The 14368-nt window shown below is 36.2% G+C and overlaps 1 protein-coding gene across 2 annotated transcripts in view; it reads right to left on the reverse strand.

Annotated features, from left to right (window-relative positions):
• The window catches only part of CLUL1 (clusterin like 1), a 31404-nt gene extending 22549 nt beyond the window's left edge, over positions 1-8855 (reverse strand). Inside the window, exons 1-3 of one of the 2 annotated variants that reach the window (XM_006938806.3) lie at positions 8738-8855; positions 7781-7899; positions 5987-6135 (exon numbers count right to left, since the gene is read on the reverse strand). In XM_006938806.3, the coding sequence (XP_006938868.2) occupies positions 5987-6135; positions 7781-7886 (255 nt within the window). In that variant the 5' untranslated portion in view covers positions 7887-7899; positions 8738-8855. The remainder of the gene's footprint in view (positions 1-5986; positions 6136-7780; positions 7900-8737) is intronic. The other variant, XM_019815058.2, reaches the window with a different exon arrangement.
• Positions 8856-14368: the final 5513 nt, after the last annotated feature.

Raw genomic sequence — 14368 nt, forward strand, 5'->3', positions numbered from 1 at the left:
TTCTGATGTACTTCTTTACTGTTTCTTTGTGCCCCTAGCTGTTAACAGGTCTACCTGAATGCTTTCTGTTTGTTTAACGAAAAGACACTGGTTGATCCTTAAGACTGAAAGTCTTATCCATCTGTTCATTCATTTATTCCTTCTTTCAACAGCTATTTATTGGGTACTTGTGATGGGACAGACATTACACTAGATGCGGGTGAATTAGGATGTGGTCTCTACTCTGGGGGATGACTATAATTTACCTGTTTACTTGTCTGTCTTCACATATAGTTCTTGGAAGATGTGGAAAGTGGGCTTTAAGGTTTATAAAGCTGACAAATTTATTTCCATCATTTATGTTGCCTTTAATTTTTGTATGTTCTTAAACATTGCAAGAAAGGGCAATTCTTGTATATCAAATCAGATCTGCCCAGCCAGTCACACTCTAATTGCAGACATGCCAGTGTTTTGAGGTTGTCTTTCTTCTTGTCTATATTCCGAGTGCTCCCCCTCGTGGTGCCTTGCTGTATGTGGTCAGGTCCCATGCCGGGTGGTAAGGAGCCTGTCCCTGAGAATCTCAGCCCTGCCCCCAGGACCTCCCCCAAGGCCAGCACCCCTGCCTAGACCCCTGGTCTCCTTGCTAGTGTGGACTTCTAAAGACAAGCTCCCTCCAAGCCTGAGACCTAGTTCAGGGGAGTGACTGGATATAATGGACTCCTCCATAAAACAGTCTCAGAGCTAACGGTGACTCCCTTAAGTGAAAACCACACAGTGGAGGCAAAGTTTCTGTACTTAAAACCAATTTAGTATTGATTTTTACCTAATGGAAAAGAAAAAGAAATCACCTTTCCCTGTCATGTTAAGCCCAAAGAACTAGTTGGGCACTGAGAATCTTTTGAGGATTTCCTTGTCTCCTTGGGCATTGTAGATCAATTTGGGTTCCTACAACTTCTCAAGAAAGTTTACCCCACCATGGCTGGAAAACAATACTGCCCACATTTCCTCAGTCAGTACCACTTTTTTTTAATTTAATTTTATTTTTATTTTTTAAATGTTTATTTTGAGAGAGAGAGAGCACGACAGAGCATGAGCAGGGGAGGAGCAGAGAGAGAGGCAGACACAGAATCCGAAGCAGACTCCAGGCTGAGAGCTGTCAGCACAGAGCCTGACCCAGGGCTCGAACTCACAGCGTGAGATCCTGACCTAGACAGAAGTTGGACACTCAACCAACTGAGCCACCCAGGCTTTCCAGTCAGTACCAATTTTAAATGTCTTGTTCATTGTCACCATAAACCGAAATCCCAATATTTCCAATTCCAAACTACACTCACTGTGTACCTTTGTGCAAATGGCTTAACATCTCTGAGCTTTAGTATCTTTCTTAGCAAATAAGAATAGCAATAGGATTTACCTCTTAAGGTTTTGTATTGAGATAAACAAGCAAGGCACATAGTGTGCCTCAGTTTCCTTCCACTTCCTTCCGAGAGCACAACAAAAACCAATTATCAAATCACATGTCCCAAGTTTTGGTAGTGTAATGTTGCCATGGAGGAAGGTCTCTGGGGAGAAATGCCCTGCCCATTCCTTCTGTTTCCCCGTAAAATGTCCTACCTGCTGACTATTTCTGTAGTTTACAGATTTTCAAAGTCCTATATAAACTTGGTGTGGGGGTCAAATCACTTTAAGCCACCCTGGAGTTTCTCACTTTCAGTTAATTTCAGATGCTCTCTGAATATTAATATTATATTAATATACTAATATAATATTAATTATTAACCATTAATAATTAATTGTTAATCATTAATATTTGTATTACTATATTAATATTATATTAAATAATATATTGATACTCTCTGAATATTAATATTTAATATTAATATTTATAATTATTATAAATACATTATATTTATATATTTATAATATATTTTATATATTTATATATATATAAATTTATATATATAAATATATATATATTTATATATATATATAAATATATATATTATATATATATAATATATATATAAATATAATATATTTAAATATATATATATTTATATATATATAAATATATATATATATATAAATATATATATTTATATAAATTTATATATTTATAAATATATTATAAATAATTATAATTATTAATATTTAATATTAATAATTAATATATATTAATTATATAATATATAATTATATAATTATATATTATATTATATATATTATATTACATGTATTATATTATATTATATTATATATTATATAATATATAATTAATTATATTATATATTTATATATATATAAATATATATATAATTATATATATATTTATATATATAAATATATATAATTATAATTATATATATAATTAAATATATTATAATTATATATATTATATTATATTATATATAATTATAATATATAATTAATATTATATTAATATAATATATAACATATATATTATATATATATAACATATATATAATATATATATCATATATATAATATATAATATATTAATATAATATATATATTATATATATGATATATAATATATATATCATATATATCATATATATAATATATAATATAATATATATGATATATATAATTATATATTATATTGGTATGATAATATTCAATATTAATAAGGAGGGGCTGTGAAGGGGTTTGTGATGACCCTAGGTCACCTGAGGATGGGTAGACTGGGGGCACCAACCCCATATTTGCTAAGTCATCATTTGCCTAAAGTATCCTTTATCCTCAGTTTAAATTTAGGGGCGTACCTGCGTGGCTCAGTCAGTTGGGCATCTGACTTCAGCTCAGGTCATGATCCTATGGTTCATAAGTTTGAGCCCCGCATCAGGCTCTGTGTTGACAGCTCAGAGCCTGGATCCTGCTTCGGATTCTGTGTCTCCCTCTCTCTCTGCCCCTCCCCCACTCACACTCTGTCTCTCTCAAAAATGAATACACGTTACAAAAATTTTTTCTTTAAAAATAAAAAAAACATAAAGTAATTTTAGGGAGGGGGACTCAGAGTTAAACTGGTTTTTCTTTTTTTAAATTAAGTTTTTGAGGCTTCAAACCTTAAGAGTATAATTTAATGAATGTTTATATAGTAAGAAGGTTTTTAAGAAAAAAATCCTACTAGTTCTTGGGATTCCTGAGGGCAAACTGAAACTGACATCTGTTTACTTGACCCACCCCTAACTGAAGCATTCTTTTCTTAGTATTACACCCTTGACTTGTGGGGAGGCCAGAGAAAGGGACAAAAACAGAAAGTCACTGGGTCCCAGAGGCACAGTGCTGACAGCTGATTTTCTCTGGGGTCATTCATAACTGCGCTGGGTTAACACGCTCATGGACATCATGAGCCTCAGTTTCCTTAGCTGTAAAGGGAAAGTAATGGTTTATGCAGATGTTGGAAGGATTACTACACATGATAATGTGTTTTATAAAGGGCCTGCAAATGATATCTAGTGTCATTATTCCCAGGGGCCAGCTCACAAGCCCATCACAGAAGAATCCAGCTCCAGAGGCTTTCACATTATCCTTATAAGGAGCTATTTTTGACTTCCTCAAATCTTTTGCTTGCTGTCCAAAGGGAGGAGGGTTTGCAGCTGCTAGTCAAGTGATCTCCTTTCCTTGCTAGGGACCCTGTGCCACAAGGGGTATAGGTGTGGCCGTAACATCAACCAATCTGGTGACAGGTTCACAGATAACTTTGGGGTCAGCCTGTCACACAGACCTGCTCCAGTGGCTCAATGGACACCCAGAGGCCACTGTACTCAGAAATAAAGAATTCCAGCAGCTATCTGCAGTTGGTGGCCTCCAACTTTACATGTTTATAGGTATAGGTGTAGGGAGGAAATGTTAAAACTTTTATTTTTAAGTTTTAATTTAAAAACTGATCCCCTATCTCTATCAAAAGTACATAAACATTTTAAAAAAGGGGGGCGCCTGGGTGGCTCAGTCGGTTGAGCGTCCAACTTTGGCTCAGGTCATGATCTCACGGTTTGTGGGTTTGAGCCCCATGTTGGGTTCTGTGCTGATAGCTCAGAGCCTGGAGCCTGCCTCGGATTTTGTGTCTCCCTCTCTCTCTGCAACCTCCCCGCCCTGTGCCCAGCTCTCACTGTTTCTATCAATAGTAAATAAACATTTAAAAAAATAATAATTAAAAAAACTGATGGCGGGGAAGGAGAAGTAGGTGGCGGGGTAGGAGAAGTAGGGAGTTGTTTAATGGGTACAGAGTTTCAATTCTGCAAGATGGAAAGAATTCTGGAGCTTGATTGCACAGAATTGTGAAGGTATTCAGCACTATTTACCACACACATAAAAACAATTAAGATGGTAAATTCTATGTTATGTGTATTTTACCACATTTATAAATTTTTAAAAATAAAATTTTAAAGTAATTTACTGTCAATGTTAAAATTTAGAATACTTTCCAAATTATTTTGTTACAGTTTTGATTTCCTCTTTGATTTAAGGGTAATGTTGAAAATAATTTTAAAAAATAATTGAATTGTTTTGAATGTTATGTTCATTGTTAATGTTATTAAACTGTGAGCCATGCAATGTTCATAACTTAGAAACATATTAAGCTTAATTCTGTAACATATGAACAATTTTTAACATCTTCTCTGGATATTTGGATATATAGTTGACCTTTAAAAACATGGGTTTGAATTGCATGGGTCCACTTACAGGTGGATTTTTTTCAATAAATACAGGACGGTACTATAAATGTATTGTCTTTTCCTTATGATATTCTTAATATTTTCTTTCCTCTAGCTTTATTGTAGGAGTACAGTACACAATGCATACGACATACAAAATATGAGTTAATCGACTGTTTATACAATTGGTAAGGCTTCTGGTCAACAGTAGGCTATTAGAAATTGTTTTGGGGGAGTCAACAGTTACATGCCGATTTTCGACTGGAGGTCAGCACCCCTTACTCCCACATTGTTCAAAGGTCAACTGTAATGTGTATTTCCCATTGGTAAGATATACAGTTTGAACTGTAACTATTAAGCAAAGGCATTTGAATAAAGAAACTTATTAGGCTGATGTACTATTTTATATACATTGGTGCTCTCTTGTGGTGCTTATGTCAGACCACTGCGTGTCACCAACTGCTCGAGAGGACCATGGGGAAGTGGGTCCTCCACATTCCAGGAGCATCCACACTGGTTCCCTCTCTCTTTGTTCCCTTGGAGCCGATTGCAATGAATTGCCATTTAGAGGGCTCAAGTGAATGATGGCTTTATTATTTAGTTTTAACTAAGCTAGCCCTCACCAAATGGGCAAGAGTCTTCAAAAGATTCTTGATAAAAACCAAGCAATACCCATGAGATTAAAAAATATGAATAATTTAAGCTCAGGTAGACAAGAAGCAAGCGGCAGACCTGAAACGTCTTCATTATAAGCTCTTTGTTGGTCACATGACAAAGTAAAACTATGATCTAATCAGACCTGGCCATCAGCTAAAAAGTTTCAAAATATTTTCCAGATTATTTGAAATATGGATTTAACATCCACCCTAGCTAGTGATGAACCTCATCCTACATCTATTTTGTGCCTTGAGATATTAAATGGTAGCAATTCGTGTGTCTAATTTACAAATAAACTAATATGCATAAATTTAGGAGTGAACACTAAGAATAATATTAGTAATAGGGATGGGGGCTCAAAAACCTTTGGAGACCACAGATCTAGCCAAAAATTCCATGAACACTTTTGACTCCACATCCGAAGTCAGAATAGACTAAAGATAAAGTATTTTTAAAAAAGTAGCACTTCCCCAACAGAGATGAATCCCTCAAATTCCTGGATTTGGAGTCCTGCACAGGCCCACTCTACCTTTGAAGTTTTCATCCACTAAGAGCTGCTCTCCAGAAAATCTACTGTTAGGGAAAATAAGTAAGTCATCAACTGCACTAACAGATGCAGTATTTATGGTCTAGCTATATTTAAGAGCAGGTGTTATTCCCAATTACTGTACCTGCTTTTCTTCTTTGCATTTCTTCAGGGTTTTCATTAGATTGGTATGTTCCTCCTCTCTTCTTTCCATCATGATTTTCATCTGCTTCATGCCAATCAAAGCCTTCTTCACTTCTTCATCTCCATCTATGTCTCCAGCCTCAGGAAAACCTGAAAGAAGCATTGCAGTTTTTTCCCTTTGAGATCTGATCAAATTGCAGTGTATCAGAATACAATAAGTTCACCAGTTTTCATTATGTCCCTTAAATAGAGACTTAGCTGTTCTTTTGCAGCATCAAATTCTGGAAGCAGATCACAATGGATTGGCTGTTAGCTGCCCCACGGACACAGCTGCCATGTAGATGATACCTTCTATTCCTCGTGTCTGAGCTCCTAGACAAGTCAGAGTTCATTTAACCTCATTCTTGTCCTTTCACTCAGGGCCTGTTTCCAGTTATCCATTTTTTTTTTGTCTTTCACTTAAAACTCAAGTGTGTTTATATTAGAAAAAATTTCAGATTTTCTTCACAGACAATTTATATTAAATGCCAAATGGGAACCTCAAACACAGCGAACAATTGCCCTTTCTTTCAGCTTCAATTGCCTTCCCAGGAGGCATTAGAACTAGAAAGTATCTCATATAATACAAGATTCTTTAATAACCTGCTGGACATCTCTTACATACCCTTTTAAAAATTGTATTTACTTTTTTATTTTAGAGAGAGGGAGAGAGAGCATGCAAGCAGGAGAGAGGAGCAGAGGGAGACAGGGAGAGACAGAATACCTTTTTTTTCTTTTGAGTTTATTTGTTTAATTTGAGAGAGAAAGAGCACAAGTAGGGAAAGGGCAGAGAGAGGATCTCAAGCAGGCTCTGTGCTGTCAGCATAGAGCCCGATGCAGGCCTCAATCTCACGAACTCATGAGATCATGACCTAAGCCAAAATCAAGACACTTAACTGACTGAACCAGCCAGGTGCCCAGGCACAGAGAGAGAGAGAGTGAGAGTGAGAGAGAGAGAGAGAGAGAGAGAGAGAGAGAGAGAGAGAGAATTCTAAACAGGCTCCATACTCAGCATGGAGCCCGATGCAAGGTTCAATCCCACAACCCTGGTGTCATGACCTGAGATGAAATCAAGAGTCTGACACTCAATCGACTGAGCCACCCAGACACCTCTTTTCTACATCTTTAATAAGCTTTTGGTGGGTATAAAATTCATTGTCATTCTCTCTTTGCAGTAGTCAGTGTGGCTTCCAAAGGAACTTATTTTTATTTCTGAGTTTAATCATAGACCTTCCTAAAGCAGCATTTTAACTAATTTATTTTTCTAAGTATTCAGTACCCAAAGCATATATCGTCAAGCAAAGGTCACAAGTTCATGAACATAGACTAACCAGATTCAATGTCACTATAACCCATTCTTTCACTATTTCAGGAATAACTGCACAGATAACTTTAATTGTTTAAATTTTTCAAATGCTAGAAAAGAATTTCACTGTTCGTTAAAACCGTGCCGAGAGGACACCAAACATCTGGATGATACCAAGAAATGCAGCCCGAAAGTTGGCAAGTTTTATCTGTGTGATAGCAAACATCTGGATATGTGAACGTTCTCAGATACTCGGCTGGAATTCTCTACTTTTATTCCAGATGTTTGGCATCATGTCTACTTGGTTTAAGTGCTGAGAGAACATCCTACCGTGAAACTGGAGGACCGTAATGAATACGGTTATCTCTCAACCGTAAATCACTTGTATATGCCAGCAACACATGCAAACATGCAAACAGGACACAGAGCAGATAAAGAAACCAAACATACCCTTCAGGTTTCCATGGATACCGGCTTTGTCCTTCCAAGTAGGTGCGCAGTGACGTCCTTCCAACCATAGCAGATACACAATAAACACCAAGAGTGATGGCTTCATGTTCCTGCTGTTACTGCAAAGGAAAAATAAACCTGTACCAAATGCCTTCCATTAGGTTAGTTTTTGCCAGCATCAATTGAAAACACATGGCGATCTCAAGCAGTTTTCTGTCAATTTTTCTTTATGATTTTAGACAAGTTATGCTAATATGCCTGAGACATAAGGAGACCTGGAATATAAATTAAAAAAAAAAAAGACAACCCAAGTCCCTATTTTGTTTACATTCTTTATGACAGTTAAATAAGGTCATCATTTGAAGTTTTTGAACTTCAAGACATCGAATAGTATGGATCACAGCCCCATAGAATCCATACTTCATTGTATGTTCTTGTCAACAGAAACAGCCTGAAATACAGAATTAGTTAAAATATGTCAGAAGGATATTTTTTTCCTCCAAAATTCTGAGTGCTCAAGTAAGTTTTTACCGTGGGTAGTTTATGACTTATTCTTTCACAAAAGCAAAAATAACCTCACAGATTTTTCTTATATGTCTTATGAAACCCATCAAGATACATGAATAATGTACAATTATTTTTTTTCTTTTCAGATAATGAATGTTCTTCTAAATTTAATTTGATATACTTTTGTTATAAACATTCCAGATACAAATAGGTTAGATTATTTTAACTCTTCCCAAAGAGATATTTACCTGCTTTATGTATATTTGTTATTTTGGGAAGAAATAATTTCATTATTTAATCAACATCTGGATTGTCTTTTTAATAAAATAACACTGGTACTAGTAGTTACAAAACTATCCCATTTTACATATCTACACCTATCATTTGAACTAACTCTTCTTTCTATTAAGACCTTATTTTACCAAATGAAACTTTTAAATATATATTTACCACTAACTTTGCAGTTTTTCTCCAGTGAGGTTACCACCCGCTTCTTAAAGGGCCTTCAATTTTCTCTGATTTAATTTTCATCTCTGTCAGGGATTTAGCCTGGTTCTTTTAATTTGATGACACAGTTCTTAATCCTATTAGCCTAATATTTTGAGATTAAGAGTATGGTTTAAAATTTGGTAGGTTTTAGAAAGAAACACTAGAGGGCGGGCTGTGCACATGATCAGGAACAATGACCTTGAGTAACGTTATTATACACAAGTATTTTGTAATTGAAGTATAGTTGACATACAATATTCTATTAGTTTCAGATGTACAACATGGTGATTTGACATTTATATACATTATGAAGTATCACCATGATAAGTCTAGTTACCATCTGTCATCATACAAAGTAATTGTAATATTATTGACTATATTACCTATGCTATACTAAATGTAAATGTATATAATGCTGCAATAAACATAGGGGTACATATATCTTTTTGAATTAGTGTTTTAATTTTCTTCAGATAAATACCCAGAAGTGTAATTACTGGATCATAGGGTAGTTCTATTTTTAATTTTTTGAAGAACTTTCATACTGTTTTCTACAGTGGCTGAACCGGTTTACATTCCCACCAATAGTGCATGAGGATTCCCTTTTCTCCGCATCCTCACCAACACTTGTTATTTCTTGTTTTTTAGATACTAGCCATTCTGATGGGTGTGAGGTGATACCTCACTGTGGTTTTGATTTGCATTTCCCTGATGATTAGTGATGTTGAACATCTTTTCATGTGTCTGTTGACCATCTGCATGTCTTCTTTGGAAAAATGTTTACTTTCTGCCCATTTAAAAAAATGTTTATTTATTTCTTTTGAGAGAGCGAGAGAGAGTGCACATGAGTGGGGTAGGGGCAAAAAGAGAGGGAGAGAGAGAATCTCAAGGAGGCTCTGCATTGTCAGCACAGAGCCCTGACACAGGGCTTAAACCCACGAACCGTGAGATCATGACCTGAGTCAAAATCAAGAGTCAAATGCTTAACTGACTGAGCCACTCAGGCACCCCTCTCTGTCCATTTTTTAATTAGACTGTTTGTGGGTTTTGTTTTGTTTTTGTTTTTTGTTTTGTTTGGTGTTGAGTTGTAGGAGTGCTTTGCATAGTTTGGATATTAACTCCTTATTGAATATATCATGACAAATATCTTCTCCCATTCAGTGGGTTGCCTTTTAGTTTTGTTGATACTTTCCTTCATTGTGCAAAAGCTTTTTAGTTTGGTATAGTTCTACATGTTTATTTTTGCTTGTTGTCCTTTGCCTGAGGAGACAGATCCAAAAAAATATTGCTAAGACCAATGTCCAAGAGTTTACTACCTATATTTTCTTTTAGGAGTTTTATGGTTTCAGGTCTTAGATTTAGGTCTTTAGTCCATTTTGAGTTTATTTTGTATATGGTGGAAGGAAGTGGTCCAGTTTTACTCTTTTGCATATAGCTGTCTAGTTTTTCCAACACCATTTGTTGAAGAGACTATTTTTTCTCCATTGCCTATTCTTGCCTTTTTTGTTGTAAATTAGTTGATCATATACATGTGAGTTTATTTCTCACATGAAATATGTGTCTGTTTTTGTGCCAGTACCATACTATTTTTATTACTTTAGCTTCATAGTATAGTTTGATATTAAGGAGTGTGATACTTCCAGCTTTGTTCTTCTTTCTCAAGATTGCTTTGGTTCTTTAGGGTCTTTGTGATTCCATTCAGGATCATTTGTGGTATTATTTATTCTAGTTCTGTGAAAGATGCTATTGGTATTTTGGTAGGAAGCGCATTGAAACTGTAGATTGCTTTGAGTAGTATGGACATTTTAACAATGTTAATTCTTCCAACCCATGAGCACGGTATAGCTTTCCATTTATTTGTGTCATTTTCAATTTCTTTCATCAAAGTCTTATAATTTTCAGAGTATAGGTCTTTCATCTCCTTGCTTAAATTTATTCCTTTGTATTTGGTTCTTTTTGATGCAGTTGTAAATAAGATTTTTTAAGTTTCATTTTCTGCTAGTTTATTATTAATATATAGAAATGCAACAGATTGTTGTATATTGATTTTGTATCCTGTAACCTTACTTAATTCATTTATTAGTTCTGGTGGTTTTTGGTGGAGTCTTTAGGGTTTTCTAGTATCATATGTTATCTTCAAATAGTGACAGTTTTATTTCTTCCTTACTAATTTGGATGACTTTTATTTCTTTTTCTTGTCTGACTGCTATGGCCAGGACTTCCAGAGTTATGTTCAATAAAAGTGGTAAAAGTGGGCATCCTTGTCTTTTTCTGATCTTAGAGGAAAAACTTTCAGCTTTTCACCATTGAGTATGATGTTAGCTGTGGGTTTGTCATATATGGCCTTTATTATGTTAAGGTATGTTCCCTCTGTACCCACTTTGTTGAGAGTTTTCATCATAAATGGATGTTAAATTTTGTCCAGTGCTTTTCTGCATATATTAAGATGATTATATGATTTTTATCCTTAATTTTGTTAATGTGGTATAATTTGCAGATATTGAACCATCCTTGCATGCCTGGAATAAATCCCACTTGATTGTGATATGTGATCCTTTTAATGTTTTTTTTTCTTTTTAATTTATGATTGAAGTTTAGTTGACATACAGTGCTATATTAGTTTCATGTGCACAACATAGTGATTTAACAGTTCTGAACATTACTCACTATTCCTCACGATCAGTGTAGTCACCATCTGTCCCCATATAACATTATTACAATAGTATTGACTATAATCCCCTATGCTGTACTTTTCATCACCATGACTTATTTATTTTATAACTGGAAATTTGTACCTCTTAATCCCATTCACCTATTCCTCCCATCCCCCCAGCCACCTCCCCTCTGGCAACCACGAGTTTGTTCTCTGCATTTAAGAATCTGGTTTTTGGGGGCGCCTGGTTGGCTCAGTTGGTTAAGCATCCGACTTCGGCTCAGGTCACGATCTCACAGTTCGTGAGTTCAAGCCCCGCGTCGGGCTCTGTGCTGACAGCTCAGAGCCTAGAGCCTGTTTCTGATTCTGTGTCTCCCTCTCTCTGACCCTCCCCCGTTCATGCTCTGTCTCTCTCTGTCTCAAAAATAAATAAACGTTAAAAAAAAAAAAGAATCTGATTTTTTGTTTGATCATTTGTTTTGTTTTTCAGATTCCACATGTGAGTGAAATTATATGCATTTGTCTTTCTCTGTCTGACTTATTTCATTTAGCATAATACCTTCTAGATTCATTCATGTTGTCACAATTGGCAAGATTTAATTCTTTTTTATGGCAGAATAATACCTGTTTTTTTAAGTGTTTATTTTTATGTATTTTTTTTTGAGAGAGGCAGAGAGAGAAATAGAGAATCCTAAGCAGGCTCTGCACTGTCAGCACAGAGCCCAATGTGGGTCTTGAACTCATGAACCATGAGATCATGACCTGAGCCTAAATCAAGAGTCCAATGCTTAACCAGCTGAGCCACCCAAGTGCCCCTGTAGTAGTTTCTTATAATCCTTTGTATTTCTGTGGTGTTGATTATAACCTCTTCTCTTTCATTTCTGATTTTATTTATTTGGGTCCTCTCTCTCTCTCTTTTTTTTTTCTTCTTGATGAGTCTGGCTAAAGGTTTATCAATTTTGTTTATCTTTCCAAATAACTAACTTTTAGTCTCATTATAATTTTCTATTATTTATTGTTCTGTTTCATTTATTGATGCTGAGGGGGCACTGGTGGGTGGGGCTGGTCCTTGATGTGGTTGGTTGTAAAGCCCAGCCCTGACTATTGCAGGTGCATTGGTAGGCAGGGCTGCCCCCTTCCAGGGGTGGGAGTTGCTTTGGTGGGGAGGATGTTCTCTGGGTGTGGCAGGGTGGAAGTATCTTTGGAGAGGGACTCTGGTCCTGGCTGAGCTATCCATGGTGTGTGGTAGGGTGGGAGTCACTTTGGAGGAGTGCCTGCCAGAGTAGGTGGATTGGGCAGGGCAGGTCCACCTGGGTAGGGTGAATGGTGGTAGCAAGGTAGATGGGAAGTATCAGAAATGTCACTCATCAAGGTAGATGCTAGTTAAAAGGAGATTAAGGAAAATGGGGCCTGTCAGCAGTCCTATCCCTAGAGAAGGTTCTAACAACTTCCTGCTCCTTTGGCACATTCCCTAAAACTAGTAAATAAATCTCCTTCATACATGGCCCGGGAGTTTTTCAAACTCCTGCCTTTGTGTTGGGTCTCAGAGTGAGTGAATTTGTGCATGAGCCTTTTGAAAGTAGAGTCTCAGCTCTCCTGGAGTTAAGCCCTGTTGATTTTCAAAACTAGGTGTTATGGAGGCTTGTCTTCCCTTGGAGGGACCCAGGGCTGGGGTGCCTGATGTCAGGCTTGAATTCCTTGCTTTTCAGGAAGGACCTCCACATTCATGACATTTCTCCCGTGTGTTTCACTGTACCAGGGCTGTAGTTCCTGACTAGACCACATCTCTGTCCTTCCTACCTGTCTCAATGTGGCTTTTTGTTTATATCTTCAGGTGTGGAAAGGCTGTTGGGCCTTTCCTACTGGCCTGCAGGTTGTTTTCAGAGAGTTGTTCTATATGTAGTTGTAGTTTTGGTGTGTCTGTGGGAGGTAGTGAGCTTAGGATCTTCCTGCTCTGCCATCTTGTTTTGATAGGACCCGTTACAACCTTAAGCATTTTTTTTTAATTTGAAATTTATGATACATATATTCCTATATAGCCAAACAAATTTCTTTGGAAATATAAGCCACAATACAAAATAGAGTAAATAAACTCTTAGATAAAACATTTTGAAGATTATTTATATAGCTGGCATTTTTTTGAATATATGCAAACACATTCTAAGTAGATAAATTATAAAAACCCAGCATATAAATAATGCAATAGATGAGTATTTCACGCCCACTATAATTTAATAATTGATTAGCTGAACTGAAAATCCAGATAATGATTTGTTTAAAAACAATTTAGAGAACTCTTAGTCACCATAGCCAGTTGTAGCCTGGGTCTCTCTGGCTACTGACATCTCAGAATCATCATGGTCCCCTTTAAAATTTTGAGGAATTAGCCAGTCAATACTTATTATGTGCTTAGTACTTTCTAAGTGGGTCACACTGACTGCTCTGAACTAGCCCACCTGCCTTTTGAGGGCACTTAGTCTCCGTATTTGAGCAAACTGCTGTTTAGACTTTATCTGTGCTCCACTTGGGCACCGGGATGGGCAATTACAGGACACACTCAAAGTCCAGCCCACACCCCATTTCAGCTGTCTTGATTACCCACTAATTATCTGTTTTAGTTGGAAACCTCTTAGCTCTATTGGCAAACAGATCATCTCAAAGCAAAACTTGAACTATTAGTATTTTAAGTAGCTTAATGTCACTGTTGAGCAATTATAGTCCACACCTGAAAACAGATGTGTCCTATCCTGAGAGGTGACTAGTCGGCCCATGGAAGAAGCAGGGCTTTGGGTATTTTTCTTAGGAAGAGAAGAGCACAGTTCTGGAAAAGTTAGTCATAGTAAATTAACCAGTGCTACTTCAACCCTGAGAACTCTTGCTCATTAGTTTGCTGTTGCCTAAGTTAGGGACCTTTTGAAGTCATGGCTGACATCTCCGTA

This window comes from Felis catus, chromosome D3 (assembly GCF_018350175.1).
Source record: "Felis catus isolate Fca126 chromosome D3, F.catus_Fca126_mat1.0, whole genome shotgun sequence".
Lineage (NCBI taxonomy): Eukaryota > Metazoa > Chordata > Mammalia > Carnivora > Felidae > Felis > Felis catus.